This window comes from Hippopotamus amphibius, chromosome 1 (assembly GCF_030028045.1).
Source record: "Hippopotamus amphibius kiboko isolate mHipAmp2 chromosome 1, mHipAmp2.hap2, whole genome shotgun sequence".
In the NCBI taxonomy this organism is placed as follows: domain Eukaryota; kingdom Metazoa; phylum Chordata; class Mammalia; order Artiodactyla; family Hippopotamidae; genus Hippopotamus; species Hippopotamus amphibius.
The window spans coordinates 152,127,491-152,142,920 of record NC_080186.1 but is presented as its reverse complement, the minus strand read 5'-3'; the positions used below and the strand labels follow the sequence as shown (position 1 = coordinate 152,142,920).

Genomic DNA, 15,430 nt, shown 5'->3' with positions numbered 1-15,430 from the left:
TCAGCAGATGGCTGCTCACAGCATGTTCTCTTCTGCGGAAAGTCCTTGAAGATCCCAGAGGCTCAAAGGAATCACACCACGTTTGTCAGTGAAGTTCTCTTTGCTAACCGTGGACCAGCAAGGGACGCTCAGTGGGAAGAACTGAGCTGGGAGTCGAGACATCTGCTGTTGTTTTGCTGGGTGACTCTGGGTAAGTGACACAACCTCTCTGAGCTTCGGTGTCTCCCCAGGTACACTGAGGGACATGTAAACCCAGAAGCATCAGCACTGACTGGGGAGCTTTGAAAAACGCACATGCAGGGGCCCCATAATCAGAATTGCCTGAGGTGGGGCCCTGGAATTGTCTTTCTAGTGAATTGCCAATTCACTAGACTTGATTCCAATGTCTGGGCAAGTCTGGGAATCCATTCCAGGTTGGACATTCACGTCTGTGAGAAAACTCTATCCACACTACCTTATATTCTCTCCCCACCCCCAATGCCTTCCTGCATCCTTGTTAATCATCACCCTGAATAGTTTATGCCAAACAGGGTGCTGGGTGAGAATGAGGGAGCAGATGAGCTTCCAGAATGCAGCCCCTCTCAGCCTCCCACTCCTTAGTAACTGCAGGGAAGCTGAGAAAGAAGGCGGGGAGGGGGGCAAGCCCTCGTGCCCTCCACCGGGAGAGGAGGGGCTGGTGGTGGGGACACAGCCCATCTGCGGAATTCCTGCCCCTCCACCCCAAGACCCAGCATCCCAGCTCCTAGAGGCAGCTCCTTGCTTCCTTTCGTGCCTCCACCCCCGGCGAGGGCAGGAGTCACCGCAAATCACTGAATTCTAGAGCGTCAGAGGCAGCCCAATGTTTTCTCAGTTGCAGCCATTCAGCACTGTCTTACCACCTGTACTATTATTTAATTGATACTTTCTTTCACATTCACTCACTGTTTTTTTTAACTTGAATGCCTGCTTTGCCCCACTCTAAGCAATAATATCTGTGAAATAACAGGTTTGATGTGCTAGTTATTTTTTGTCTAATACACTTTAAAATAAATACATAATGATTTCCATTTTTAAGTGTCCATCTATTTATCTCCTGAAGTCACTTTGTGCGTCAACACACTTTTCAGAAACACTGAACTGGTCCATCCCTCTTGTTTTACAGACATGCAAACTGAGACAAAGGGAGAGGTGGCATTTGCCACAGGTCACACCACTGGGTGGAACCTCATATTCCCACAGGCATCCACACTGGAGAGACTAAGGGGTGCACACCACAGGGCCGGCGGAGGGCCCCAGGCACCCTGATGACCTTGACCTTTAGGGAGACCTTCCTTTGGTTGTGCACTGCCCCCTCCTGGCCAGTCCTTTTGCAATGTGGCTGCTCCTTCTGGAAGAGGGGGTCTCACTGAAGACGATGCTGAGATGAGAAGCTGGGGTAGTCAGGGAAGGCACCATTGAGGAGGTGGCATTTATACTTGGCTTTGAACGATGAACAGACTGGGATGGGCCTGAATGCCTATTAGGAAACTGTAATTTGATCCCACGGTTAGTGGTTCATCTGGGGAAGGTTTGGTAAGCAGCGGAGTGGTGTGATGCCAAATGCAGTGTGAAGAACAGACAGGGGAGAAGAGAACGAGGGCAGAGGCTGCCTGGAGGGAAGAGCACTGTGGCAACGGTCCAGGCGAAGAGGGACAGGGCCTACCTCTGCCTCTACCCCACTGGGGACCTCTTCAAGTCAGTTCCTACCTCTGGGCCCATTTCCTTATGGGCAAGAGGAGAGAGCTGGGTTCCATGCTCTCCAAGGACCTTTTCAGCTCTGAGAAATTATGCTGATGAGAATGTGGATTGTTACAATGCTTTGGGCAGTTAATCTGGCTTCAGCTATTAAAATAAACCCATGCATCTCCGCTGGCCCACTTCTGATTCCATCCTACGAAAATTAAAGCTCCAGTCTGTATGAATGTATTTACTACGCTGTTTTGAGTGGCACTATTATATAAGCCACACAATTAGAAGGGACTAACCTATATCACGCCATCTCTTGCCTCTGTCCACAGTCCCACTGGGGACTGGTTAAGAGCACTCCAGCAGTTGCAGCCTGTCGGGATCCTGCCACTCTGGCTGCATGGCTCAGGCCTTGACCTCTTTGAGCCTCAGTTTCCTCATCTATAAACAGGGCTGATAATCAGTTATATGCTTCCTAGGGTGCACAGCACAGGCTTATGGTACTTACTCCACAAATGTGAGCTGTTACTGTTACTCAAAAGGCCGTGGCAGATCCAAACGTCTGGAGAAATGGCTCTAATATGTTATTAACTGAAAAAAGCAAGTTGCAGATTTGTGTGTTGAGTACGATCCCCTTTCGTAAAACAGAAAGAAGAGAGAATGGAAAAGGGGATTGAAACCGTGTGAAGGATGTCTGTGTCTGCGCGGAGGAAGGATGTGAAGGGATCTGACACCAGGCCCCTGAGACTGCTTGAGGAAGGGAGGGACTGAGTGTAGGGAATGTTACCAAAAGCTCGGCCTCTCCGTGTACCAGTGCCGAATCAAGTCTCAGAGACAGAGTTTTGGGTGAAGTAGAAAAGGATAGTAATAAAATTACTTCACCAGGCAAAGGGGGACACACCTGGCTCCTGCCTCAAAAGACTATGTGCCCCAACCCAGGAGGATTTGATGAGGGGTTTTATAACAATGGTTCAAGTTGGGATCTCTGACAAGATTAGGATGTGAGCAGGACTTGCACTCCCTTAATCTCGTCTCCGGTGGTCATCTCCTAATCTTGATGAGCTTCCCTGATCCCTTTAATCTTTTTTTTTTTTTAATATTTATTTATTTGTTTATTTGGCTCTGATGGGTCTTAGCTGCAGCATGCAGGATCTTCGTTGGGAGTACGGGATCCTCAGTTGCTGCATGCGGATCTTTAGTTGCAGCACTCAGGATCTAGTACTTGGACCAGGGATTGAACCCTGGCCCCCTGCATTGGGAGTGGGAGTCTTAACCACTGGACCACCGGGGGAGTCCCTCTGGTCCCTTTAATCTGGCCTCAGGTGGTTTCTTGGCTGCTCCTCCCTTGATTAGCAACTGTCAGAATCTGCCCTTTGGATCTCAGGGAAAGTCACAGAGGCTGGAGTCTTTGCCTACAAGAAATGGGGGACAAAAGGGCCTCCGTGCCCAGGAGCCCCGAAGGGCCTCACTTGGTTTCAGGAGTGGGCTGGGAATGGACGAGAGAGGGGAAGATTAACTCGGTCTTTATATATCTATGAATTGTTTGACTTGTTACTTCAGTAATAACTTTTCAACCTTTTATAACCTTGAAAATCTCCAGTGAGATTGAAGAAAAGAAACAGAGAAATTGTCATCCCAGGAGAGCAAAGGAAGCTGTGGGAAACCAGCTGGCCCAAGTGACTTGGCCCAGGGAGAACCTATCGTCACAGTGGATGAAGGGGCCGACTTTGGGTGCTGGAGGCAAAGGCAGTCTTCCCACGTGGGCTCCTCTCTTGAGCATGCTTGTGCTAGAAGGGCTTTTGTTCAGCTTCTCCAACGAAAAGAAATTTTGAAGATCAGAAAGGGCAAGAGATTAGCCCAAGGTCACACAGCAGAGCCAGGCTAAAAAAGCAGTTTCCTGACTCCTAGCCCAGGAGCCTCTCTCCTGTATCAAACTACCTCCCAGCTCTGTGCAGGAGCCTCTTCTGCTGGGAAGAGAAGGAGATAGAGCCCTACCTCCTTAGCTTTCTTCCCTTCTACGGACTGTCCTTCCCTCACTTATTTCGAGAATTCAAGATGACTAAGGCATACTGCTTACCAGGGAGGCACTAACAGTTGAGTGGTCTGGAAGCTTCTGGCTTCTAACACTAACAAAGACATCTTTTCCTAAGTGGTAGAAAATGCTCTGAGGCCAGTTTTGTGTGTGTTTTGTTCTGTTGCTGTGTTTTTTTTTTTTATTAATGCACTGTTTTCTTTGTTGCTATCTTAATTGTTGCCATGTTATATTTTATCAGTTTAATGTTTTGATTTTGTGCTTAGGCCCTAAGGCAATTTAGTGAAGGGTATGATTTGGAAAATCAAGGAAATAAAGAAATTGTCCACAGAAGAGGCAGCCTCCCAGGAGCCAAGGACAAAGTATAAGTACCTAAAATGAATTTTATTAGGAACAAAACAAAAACAAACAACCTGTTGCCAGACAAAAGGTATTAGACCATCCTGGTTCGGTTTGGTTTTCGTTTTTTAATTTAATACCCATTCTCAATTTCTTCCAAGCTCAGCCAAGCACAGAAGATCCAGTTCCTTCTCTACTGCCTTCTAGAAGCCTTCCACATTTCTGCTTCCGGGTCTAGACTCACAGTGTGTGCCTTGCCTGCTCTGCCCTTCTCTCTTTTTCAGGAGACAGGCTGTAACCACCCTTGCATTGGCCAGTATTTATGGACTGGTGTTGGGGATAAGGCAGCCAACAAGAGGACCACCCGTCTGCCTTCAGGGAATTTACATTCTGTTAAGGCAGGCAGTCTCAACTAGGGCCATAATGCTTCAAAGGGATGAAACTGGTTCTTGGAGGGGTCAAAAAAAAAAAAAAAACTTTGATCTTCCTAATGATTTGCATGCTTTTCACCCTCTTCACTGTCTCGATGAGTAGCCCTACCAGCCAACCCAGTCAGGAACCGGGGCACAGTCATCAATTCAAGTTGCCAACCCTCTCTGAGCTCTGGCTGCTGATTACTGACCTTGCAGCTGCCCCGTCCACGGAGGCTTCCACTCTCTCCCTGAAAATGGACCCCATCTGTCTTCACTTCCCACCCTGCCCAGCCTAGTTCCCAGGGCCCAAAGATTGGGCATCTCTATTGCCAGCATTTTAGAACCCTGTGCCCTTTTCAGCACCATCTGGCAAAGCCCTGGGCCTGGATAAATCCCACCAGGTACTTTCCCCTGTTTGCCCGTGGGTAGGTGAGTCATGGTGGGGGAAGTCGCCCAGCTCACAGGACAGGACACACTACGTGGTCAATTCCGTTGGGCATTTGGGGATTTTCTGGGCAAGTTTGCTCCTCAACTGTCTGAATGCACACTCTCCTCCTTCCTTCAAATTCCTTACCACCTCTTCCTCGCTCTCAGCAGAAGACCTTGCCTCCCACTCTGCAGAAAAAATAGAAGCTCAAGATGAAATCTCCCTTAACATCCCACTACAAACCTACATCTACATCTGCACCCATCCTCTCTTTGTTCCTTCTTTTGGTTCTAGAGAAGTCATCCCTCCTCCTTTCCAAGACCAGCCCCTCCACCTACACACATGATCCCAGCCCTTCACACAGGCTTGTGAACAGCGCTGGCTGGTTATCTCCCCTCTTTCCCATACCCTTAATTAATCTATCCCTTTGATCTGCCATCAGCCGGGAAAAAAACTCAGGTCTCTTCTACCTTCTAGCATGCCTCCCCTTGGCGCACACATTGACCCCGTCACAGCATCTCTCCCTTCCCCTTCACACAAATACTTCTCAAGAGACCCACTGCCTCCCTCACCCCTCTTTCACTCATCAGACCACTGCCATCTGACCCTCTCCATCACTCAGCAGAAACAGCGCTCCCTAAAGCCACCAACAGTCCCCATGTCTGTCATTAACCGAAGCCACTGGTTCCATCCTCATCCTTCCGACCTCTCAGAGAGTTTTCCATTGACTCCCCACTTTCCTGAAATTCTCGGTTTCCTTCCCTTGGCTTCCTTCCCTACACCCACCCTCCTGGGTTTTCTCCCACCTCTCGGGACCTCCTGCTCAGCCTCTGCAGGTATATCCTCGTTTGCGCAACCCTAACCTGTGGGTGTGCGTCACAGCTCCATTCTGGGGCTCCTTCTCTTCTTTCTGGGCAATCCGGCCCTCATCCACAGCCTCGTGATCACCTGTCTCCTGACAACTTCCCATGCTCACGTGTGTCCAAACCCAGGCCTCCAAGTGCCTACTCAACATCTACACTCAGTGTCCCAAAGGCCTTTCAAGCTCAACACGTCTAAAGTGGAACTTGCACTTTTCATGTCCCCCTCCACACCCTCCCTTCCTCACTCACCCAACACCGCCTCCCAGTGGTCTCCACTTTTCCCCATCTCAGTGAAAACCACTGCCTGCCAGTTTGCACAGAAACCTCAGAGTCCAACCCGACACTCCCTCTCCTTTATCCTCAATTCCCTCACCTCTCTATGACAATTTTCCTTCCTGATAACTGGAATCTCCCACCGCTCTCCCACTGCACTGCCACCAGCACCACCCCTGTGATGTTCTCCCTGGATGCCTGCCTGCACGCCTAACCCTAACTTGTCATCCTGCAGCTAACTCATGTGCACACTACTCCATTCTCCACTAGGCATTTACAGGGGTCACCTTAAAAGGCAAATATCAACCTGTCCCTCGTGGGTCTACAATGTCAGTACCTCCTGTCACTCTGAGATGAAGAGAAACATCCTTAATGTGGAATCTGCTTCTGCCTACCTTCTGAACTCCACAGTACCCCTGCTCTCCCTCTAGGCCCAGTTACAAAGGCCTTTTCCTGCCTCTTCTCTCAGCTGTACCTTCTGCCTCAGGCCCTTTGCCCAGGTTCTTTCTTCCCGTCCCCCATCCCCCCACTGCATACAGTTCAGATAACCTCACAAAGATCATTTCCTCAGGGAATCCTTCCCAGACCCCCAAGAAGAGATAGATCCCTCCCTCCGGTCAAATGCTTTCACAGTAATGGCTAACGTACACACAAGCCCAGTACTATTCTTTGGAACATTTCTGTGCATTTCTGCTTAGAACTCATTTACTCCTCATGGCAACCCTGTGAGATAGAAATTATAATTATCTCTATTTTATGGGTGAAGAAAGTGAGGGACCGAGAAGTTATGTAACTTACCCAAGGTTACCTAGTTAATAAGAGGCAAAGTCGGAATTTGAGCCCAGGCAGCATGATCCAGTGTAGCTTTTAAACAATCTCTTCTTCCTTAAGAAAACACTCTCCTTTTCCTTTCTGGGCTTATTACTGTTTGTAACAATGTATTTGTATGACTATTTGTTTAGCTTGTGTCTCCCTGATTAGACTATAAGCTCTATTGAGGTAGAGACAGTTTCATCCCCCATAGTAGGTGCTCAGTAAATATTTGCTAAATAGATGAATGTAGATTAGTCTCATCTGTCTTCCTCACTCACCACATTCCATCAGTTGCCTGGTCCTGTCCCTGTTTCTTCCTAGAGCAGCAGTTCCTAAGTCTAGGAGGTTCAGGTATGTGCTTATCCATGTCCTAAAATTGGATGGAAAATGTTATGTGTCTGCTTCAAAATTTTCTGCAGCAAAGGTTATATGGTTCATGCTGTCTTCAGTTTCTCCATGGATCCATGAAGTTAAGAACAGCTGATTCAGGGCTTCCCTAGTGGTGCAATGGTTAAGAATCTGCCATTGCAGGGGACACAGGTTCGAGCCCTGGTCCGGGAGGATCCCACATACCACAGGGCAACTAAGCCTGTGTGCCACAACTACTGAACCTATGCTCTAGAGCCCATGAGCCACAACTATTGAGCCTACGTGCCACAACTACTGAAGCCTGTGCTCTGCAACAAGAGAAGGCACCGCAGTGAGAAGCCCGCACACCATATCGAAGATTAGCCCCCGCTGGCTGCAACTAGAGAAAGCCCAGGTGAAGCAATGAAGACCCAACGCAGCCAATAAGTAAATACATACATACATAAATAAACAAATACATAAATAACTTTATATACATATAAAAAAGAACAGCTGATTCAAATATTCCCCAGCCTAGCTCACCCTCTCGCTGCCAACCTCCCCTCCACAACTACAACACCCTCACATCCAGTTTTGTTCTCCACAAATTCAGGGTCACCCTCTTGCATAAAATCAGTCAGAGACTATCTATTGTCCTTGGAGAAAAGTGCAAACTCTGGCTGGGGGGAGGGGGTGCTGTAGGCCCTGTTATCTTCTCCATCCTTTTGTATCCTCACTCATTCCCTCAGCCCTCCAACTCTACAGCCCAGCAGCACAGACTGGATTTTATGTCTGGGTTTCCTAGCCTGTACTGGGGTGGTTTCTCCTGTCTACACTCGTGCAGTAGCTTCTGCCTGGGATGCCAGCCCTTTCCTCTGCAGCTAGAAATTCCTACTCCTTCTTTAAGCTTCAGCTTAGATATCTCCCTGGGGTTAGGGGACCCTCCTTCTTTCTCCCATAGGCTGTGCCTGTCCCAAACAATGCACAGAATACATTGAACCACAGTTGGTTGGTTACAGATTGTTTCTCTCCTCCCTGTGAGCTTTGAGGGCAGCTGCCCTATCTTATTCATCGTTTTATCCCCCAATCCTAGGCTAGTGGTAGGCCAAGGTATTGTGCTCAATAACTATTTTTTCAATCAATGAATGAATAATGACAAGTAGTACCTGGTTCGTGGGTTCTAAAACTTCTGTTAAATGAATAAATGAGTGGGTGATTGGAAGTTCGGGTGTAGAGAGAGCTGGAGATTAGGCTGTTCGGAGATGAGTAAAACCCGATCGCAGCTGTCAGACAGCTTAAGACAAATCCCTTCAAGGAACGAGTCTGAAGGATGTGAGAGGGAGCTATTCGAATCTCGACGGCCCAGGGGGCGTGTCTGGGCCTGACCACGCCCTCCCAGCCAATGGGCGCTTTCATTGCCTTCCATGCCTCCGCCCCTTTCTGTCCCGGCAGCAGTGGGCAGGCCACCCTTGGAGAAAAGACTATGTGTTCCGGCGTGCAGCGCGGCGGGAGGGGGCGTGGCCGGAAGTGGGGGGCTCGAGGTCTAAGGGCACGAGGGAAGTGGCGGGCGGGGACTGAGGGGGGCGTGCAGGTAAGCCGACCGGCCTGGGATTGCGGGCATGGCCGAGGCCAGGAAGCGGCGGGAGCTGCTTCCCCTGATCTACCAGCATCTGCTGCAGGCGGGCTATGTGCGGGCGGCGCGGGAAGTGAAGGAGCAGAGCGGCCAGGTAAGCGTGCGCGGGCCGTGTGCGAGGGCCGCGTGCGGGACCTGAAGAGAAGCGGCCCGCGCCTCCTCCGCTGGCGGCCTGGAGGGGCTCCCAAAGCCGGATCCCGCGGTGCTCCGGGACGCGGCTTGGGGTGCCGAAGGAGCCTCAGCCCTCCACCCCCGCGGCTCCCAGTTCCTCTGGGCCTCAGTTTCTCTATCTGTGCAGTGGGCGGGCCAGGACGTGAGATCGGAAGCTCAGGGCTTTATAATTCCCGCGCCCCTTACCTCCACGCCCTTCCTGGGAGCGGCAGTTTAAAGTTTCAGAAGTCTCAGGCCACGTGGCTCTGCGCGGCCCCCTAGGGCGAGAAGGTTGCTGCGAGTCTGAGAGAGGGATTGCGACCAGCCCCGGAGGGGCGAAAGAGCGCCAAGAGAAGATGTCTGAAGCTCCTTAATCGGGCTGGAGCTCAAGCCCTTAGCAGCCCTTCTGTACGGATTCGGACGGCTTGGGATTCGAACTCGTGGTGCAGTCATTTCTTACTTCCTCCATTCTTTGAGCAGCTGTTAATCTGGCGGTCAGGGTGCTGGTGATAGAATAGTGAGCACAGTCCCCCAGATCATTGTTTAGAGTTTACAGTCTAAATCTGGTAGGGGAGATAGACATAAATCAAAGAACCACAAAAGCAACTGTACACTTAACACTGCGTTAAGTGCCAAGAATGAGAGGCTTAGAGTCCTAAGACAAGAATGGCAGTTTGCCCTTGTCAGGGATACCCAGGACTGCTCTCCTGAGGAAGTGGATGTCGTTTTGAGATCTGAGGAAAGGGAGGTGGATATTCCAAGCAGATGTGCAAATTGTTGCATATGTACTGGCCTCCAGAAAGTTGGCTGAAGTGTGGAGTACAAGGGCAGTAGAGGTCCCTGGGGAGACAGAGGGGGAGCGGGAGCTGCCTTACTTTGGTTTTCATCTGAAGAGCAGTGGTAAACCACTGGAAAGTTTTAAGCTGGTATGGTGGCTATTGACTTAAGTAATCAGTATCCCTTAGGCTATGGTGTAGGCTCTGGTCATGATGCTTGCTCTCAGGACTTCCTGGAGAAACTAAAGGATAATGGGCCTTAAAACATCTGTGCTTTTTCCCAATCTTCTTTGGACCTTGGTAGCCCTTCTTACTCCAGTTATATCACTTAACAGCTATAGGGGGTGAAAGAGAGTACCCATCTTCTTTAGGGCATTTGCCTAAGCAGAAGTTTCCTGCCCTCATGGAACATACATTCCCGGAGGAGCAGACAGATGACTGTTGTTGTTTTTTTTAATGTTAATGACACAGTATGTGGGGTGATGGTAGGTGCTAGCTATAAAAATAAGGCAGGTGGGGGGGATAAGGAATGTCAGAGTTAAATTATCTATATAGGGTGTCAGGAAACCTCAATGAGAAGGTGACATTCAGGCAAGGACCTGAAGGAACGAGGGAGTGAGCCGTATAGTTGGCAGGAAAGAGCATTTCAGACAGAAAGAATAGCAAGCCCTGATGGGGGTGGGGTGCCCTGACAGATTTGAGGGACGGTGAGGAGACCATTGCATCTGGGGCTGAGGAGAATGAAACTGATGTTTTCAGTTACTGTCGGTTACAGTCTTGGTGTTACTGGCTCCTGTGCTGGGCACTGACTAGATTGTCTCCATTCAGGACTGACAGTAACATCTTAGGTGGGTACTGCTATTATCCCCATGTTATAAAGAAAGAACCTGAGGTTTGGAGAGGTGAAGAGAGTAGTCCATCCAGTTAACAAAGGCACTCTGCCTGACTCCAGGTGCACCCTTTTGGCCACTCCGCCTAAATCCTTGGCACTGCCCTCGCCCCACATTACTCACTCAACGTCCTTGGGAAACTTGACATCCCAGGTTCTTTTTTGGGGGAGGGGGGTGCACACCACGCAGCATGTAGAACTTTCCCTCCCAGGGATTGAACCCATGCCCCCTGCATTGGAAGGATGGAGTCTTAACCACCGGACCGCGAGGGAAGTCCAACACCCCAGGTTCTTGACATTTGCAGAGAGAGTAGGCTTCTGATCTTGGCTCCAAAGGCTTCTGCTTCTACCAAAGGACGGGCACCGTTTGGTTCCAATCTCTTCCCAGCGGGTGAGCAGACAGCCCAGGGTGTCTGGGCTGTTGTTCGTACTGTTCTGGGGAGATTGACCAGCCTGGCCTTTGAAAGCCTTTTGAAAGGTCAGGGGTGGAAAAATCCCTGTCTCATGGCACCTAAGCCTGGAGAATGCAAGGGAGGCTGGGGGTTGGATAAATGCTAGCCGGGAACATTCCAGTTCTACTCTGTCAAAGGTACTTCTCACCAACGTGTTGTCTTAAAAGGTTTTAGCTGGAAATGTTTGCCCTGCTTGCCTTTGGAAGGTTTGGGTGGCACTGGCAGGGCAAATCAGGAATACTTCCCAGAGTAGAAAGACCCCCTTCTCAACCACCTCTCTGTGGATCATGATGTGGTGAGAGTGGGGCCCAAGGAGGACCCTTATTGTGCTCAGGGGGCTTAATTGCTGCTTTCTCTTTACTTCTCTGCAGAAAAGTTTCCTGACTCAGCCGGTAACCCTCCTGGACATCTATACACACTGGCAACAGTAAGTCTAATGGGGCTGAGAGAGTGCAGTAGGGACACCCCAAGCTCTCAGCTTGGAATCAGCTAGGGTACTAATCTGGTCTAAGATCTGTCCCCATAGCCCACTGTAGATACTATTATCACCTCCAGGAAGCCAGATCACAGATACGGGTGTCGGGTAGTGGAGGGGACACTGAGAACTGCGATCAGTGTGTCTTTAAGGACAAAAGATTCTCAGCAGCTTGTTATTCATTCAGTTAGTAAGCATTTATTGAGTAACTGCTGAATGCCAGGCTCTGTCATGAGTGAGACATACATGGTCCCTTCTTTCCTGGAGCTGATATTGGAGTCAAGGGAGGTAAATATGTCTCAGAGAATGAAACAAATGAGTGTAAAATTACAGTGGTAGTAAGGATTATGAAAAAGAGGTGCCTGGTGCCAAAACTACCTAAACAGGTTAGCCTAGCCTCATTTGGGGGTTTAGGGGAGGCTTCCCTGAAGTGACCTTTGATTTGAGAGCTGCAGGGAGCTGGGGCATGAACTAGGCAATAGGTGTGGAGAGGCCAGTAGAGTGTACCTGACAGAGGGAACTTCTAGCGGGAGGCGTGTAGCCACAGCGCAGTGCAGACGCGGCTGGACAGTCGGCAGGGCCCACTCCGTGCAAGGCCTGATCATCCATGGGGAGAAGTTGTGTCTTTGCCCCAAGAGCCGTGGGAGCCATGGAAGGGTGAAGCAGATTGTGGTGAGATCACGGTGCGACGAGGTGGGGCTGTGGATTAGAGCTGACGGAGCTTGAGGCAGGAATAACATAGGAGGGAGACGGTAGATTCCAGGAATATGAGAGGATGAGACGAGGGTCTGCCAGTGGTTTGGAGAGGCAGTCTAGTCGACTCCCAGATGTCTGACTTAGTTCACCTGAATGGAAGGAACCCAGTTTGGAGGGAAAGATTTCAAAGACATGTTAAATGTGAAATGCCTGTGAAACATGTGAAACAAGGAGAGGGGATAATCTAAAGACATATGGACAGAGGAATTGCTTGAACATGAAAGAGGGGATAATCATTCTCTCCCTGAACTGGTCTGACCACAGCCACCTAGGGGAATGAAGGACGATAGTGAATACTGAACTGTCCGGTATGGAAAAGAGATATCGAAGGGGCAGGTGAGGGACCGCTGTCTGCACGTCTCTGAAGGCAATGGGAGTGGGGTGTTCCCTGGGGCCCGAGAGACTGAAGTGGGACCCATACGTACCTGCTTTGGGAAGACAGGTTTTAGCTTCTGAATAAAAGCAGTGGGTCATCAGAGCTCCAAAAATGAGGTAGGCTACAGTGGAGTGCTGAATTCCCTGTTGTCAGAGGTGTGTAAACAGAGGCAGGTGTGGTGTGAAACGGATCCCAGCTTCCAGTAGAGAGCTGAGGCGTTTGCGAGTCCTGTCAGCCTTCGGTTCTTGGCTCTCCTCTATTGCCAAGGCGAGCACAGGGCACACCCCCACTTCCTCTACCGCTTGCCCAGGTGTCTGGGTGTTTGCACAGCGCTTCCTCCCTCAGAGAACTGCTTTGGTGAGCCACACGGCACACCCTTCCCTGCCGCCAGCCCCTTCTATGGGTGAGGGGTACTGAATGGGACAAGGACCTCACACCCACCAGAGCCAGCCTAGCCTAGTGGTTCAAACCCAGCAACTAGCTGTATGACCAGGGACAAACTTAGCCTCCCCAAGTCTGTCGCCATCTGTAAAATGAAGATAATAATAGCAAATTAAGTGCTAAACCTGTCCATTGGAGACACCCACCCCCACCCCCACCTCCATATTTATTGAGCATCTACTGTAAGTCAGAACTGTTCTTGATATAGCTGGGCACAAACCGGAGGGAAATCCCTGCCCTTGTGAAACATACATTCTGTTGGGAGGAGAGAGACAGAGTGAACTGATACACGTGATAAATGAAACCTGTTTTTGCAGAAGATTCCCAGGAAGTGGCCTTCCTGGGAACAAGGGACCCGAGCAGCACATCCCAGACTCTGGCAGGACAACATCTGTCCCATCTGGAGAACATGGGGCACAGTGACTCCCGCAGGGTGGGAGGCTGGGGTCAGAGGAGGTGATGCTTGAAAGTCCCGGCGACTCATCCGTCTGGGTGCTCTTCCTCCCCAGGGCCTCAGACTTACTGTTTGACGCTGGGCACGTCCCTTAGCTGTGTGCCTCGTGCTATGCTCTCAAGGTACTGTAGCGAGCCAGAAGAGGTTCCTGCCAGCCCTCCTCTCCTGGGGCCTGGCTGTGCAGTGGGGACGTGAAGCAGGAAGTAGGTAAAGTAACAGGAGAGAGAAAAGTGCTCTGAAGAAAATGAAACAGGATGGCAGGGCAGAGGATGTCTTAGGGAAGGGGGGTGATCAGGGAGGGCCTCTCTGAGGAGGCTGTATTTGATTTGAGGCCTGAAGGACAATAGGGACCTAGGCCGAATCTTCCAGGAAGAGGGTACTGCAGGTGCCACAAGTTCTGAAGGAAGGTGGAGCCTGGATGGTGCTGTGAAGTGTTTACAGTGCCGGCACTTAGCACTCGGTGACCCTTAGCTGCTGTTACACAATATTGTCCACCCTTCCTGAATATTTGAAGACTAATGGACAATTGTAAAAATATGATGAAATGAGTGAAAATGCAGAACACAAAATTGTATCTACACTGTGTTTCATCACTGTTTAAACTCTCTTTATGCATGTTTCCTTTGGGGGCGGGGAGGATGTGGGGAGGTCTTCCTTTTCAACTCTCCTGGGGTTGTCCTTGTCACCTGGTTGAGCTAGCCAGTCACCCTTGTCCGGCAGAACCTCCGAGATTGGCCAGAAACGGAAGGCAGAGGACGATGCAGCCCTGCAGGCCAAGAAGAGCCGTGTGTCAGACCCTATTAGCAGTTCAGAGAGCTCGGAAGAGGAGGAGGAAGAGGAGGAGGCAGAAGCCGAAACTTCTAAAGCCAGTAAGAGTCCTGTGTGCTGGGGCGGGCTCCCATCACCGGTGCTGCGGGGCCCAGCGCAGGGCCCTGCACCTTCGGAAACAGGCTGTTGCATATCAGATTGTGACCCATATTCTTGCCACATTTGGCAAATTATTCTTCCATTTATTTTTACTGAGCATGTTTTTTCAAATATTTGTAATCATACGGAATATGTATTTTATTGCTTGCTTGATCTTTTAAAATTATAATGCAAAACAGGTTCACTGTGAACTGTACAAAAGCATACAGAGAAAAGTGGGAGGTTTCCTGTCCCCTCGGCTGCTCTCCTTCCACTCCCTAAATGTATCTCCTGGAGGGTAGCCTTACAGTGCTCTGCTTTGCATCTGCACTCACACAGATAGACATCTGCACATGCCTACATCCATAGCTACAAACTATTTGAAACAAAAGCTGTAAAATTTCCTACTTCCTGGCTACTCGATATTAATGAATTTTTTAAGCCGTAGTAACGAAATTATAATTATACTTTTTAAGAGTCCCCATTAAAAGAAACTTGCTGAAATATTTGTGGGCAACATGATACAATGTCTGGTGTTTTCTTCAGAATAATACTCATCTGGGAAGGAGAATAGGGGTATGGTTGGAATAAGATTGGCCACAAATTGATAATGGTTGGGGCTGGGCGCTTTAATACGCTTTCTCTCTACTTATGAATGGGCTTAAAATTTTCCATAATTAAAAATAGAGAAAGAAAGAATCAAATGTCAGGAAAAGAATTAGATCCTGTCATTCATCTCAACAGCATCCTCTTTATTTCACAGCATATGTTAGAAACCTTTCCCTAATCTGAGCTCTAAGAAGACAATACCCTGGTTAAAAACAGCAAGAATCTGGAAATCTCAGCATCTGACAGGGTCCCGGTCTCATGGTTCAGCTACCTCTCCACTGAGAAGCTACTTAAATTTGAG

At 49.6% G+C, this 15,430-nt stretch overlaps 1 protein-coding gene across 5 annotated transcripts in view; it reads left to right on the top strand.

Annotated features, from left to right (window-relative positions):
- The first annotated feature begins 8,775 nt into the window (after positions 1–8,775).
- Positions 8,776–15,430, top strand: part of TCOF1 (treacle ribosome biogenesis factor 1) — a 37,579-nt gene continuing 30,924 nt past the window's right edge. For all 5 annotated transcript variants that reach the window (XM_057731033.1, XM_057731042.1, XM_057731018.1 and 2 more), the window contains exons 1-3: positions 8,776–8,939; positions 11,484–11,539; positions 14,335–14,483. In XM_057731033.1, coding sequence (XP_057587016.1) covers positions 8,832–8,939; positions 11,484–11,539; positions 14,335–14,483 — 313 coding nt within the window. In that variant the 5' untranslated portion in view covers positions 8,776–8,831. The remainder of the gene's footprint in view (positions 8,940–11,483; positions 11,540–14,334; positions 14,484–15,430) is intronic.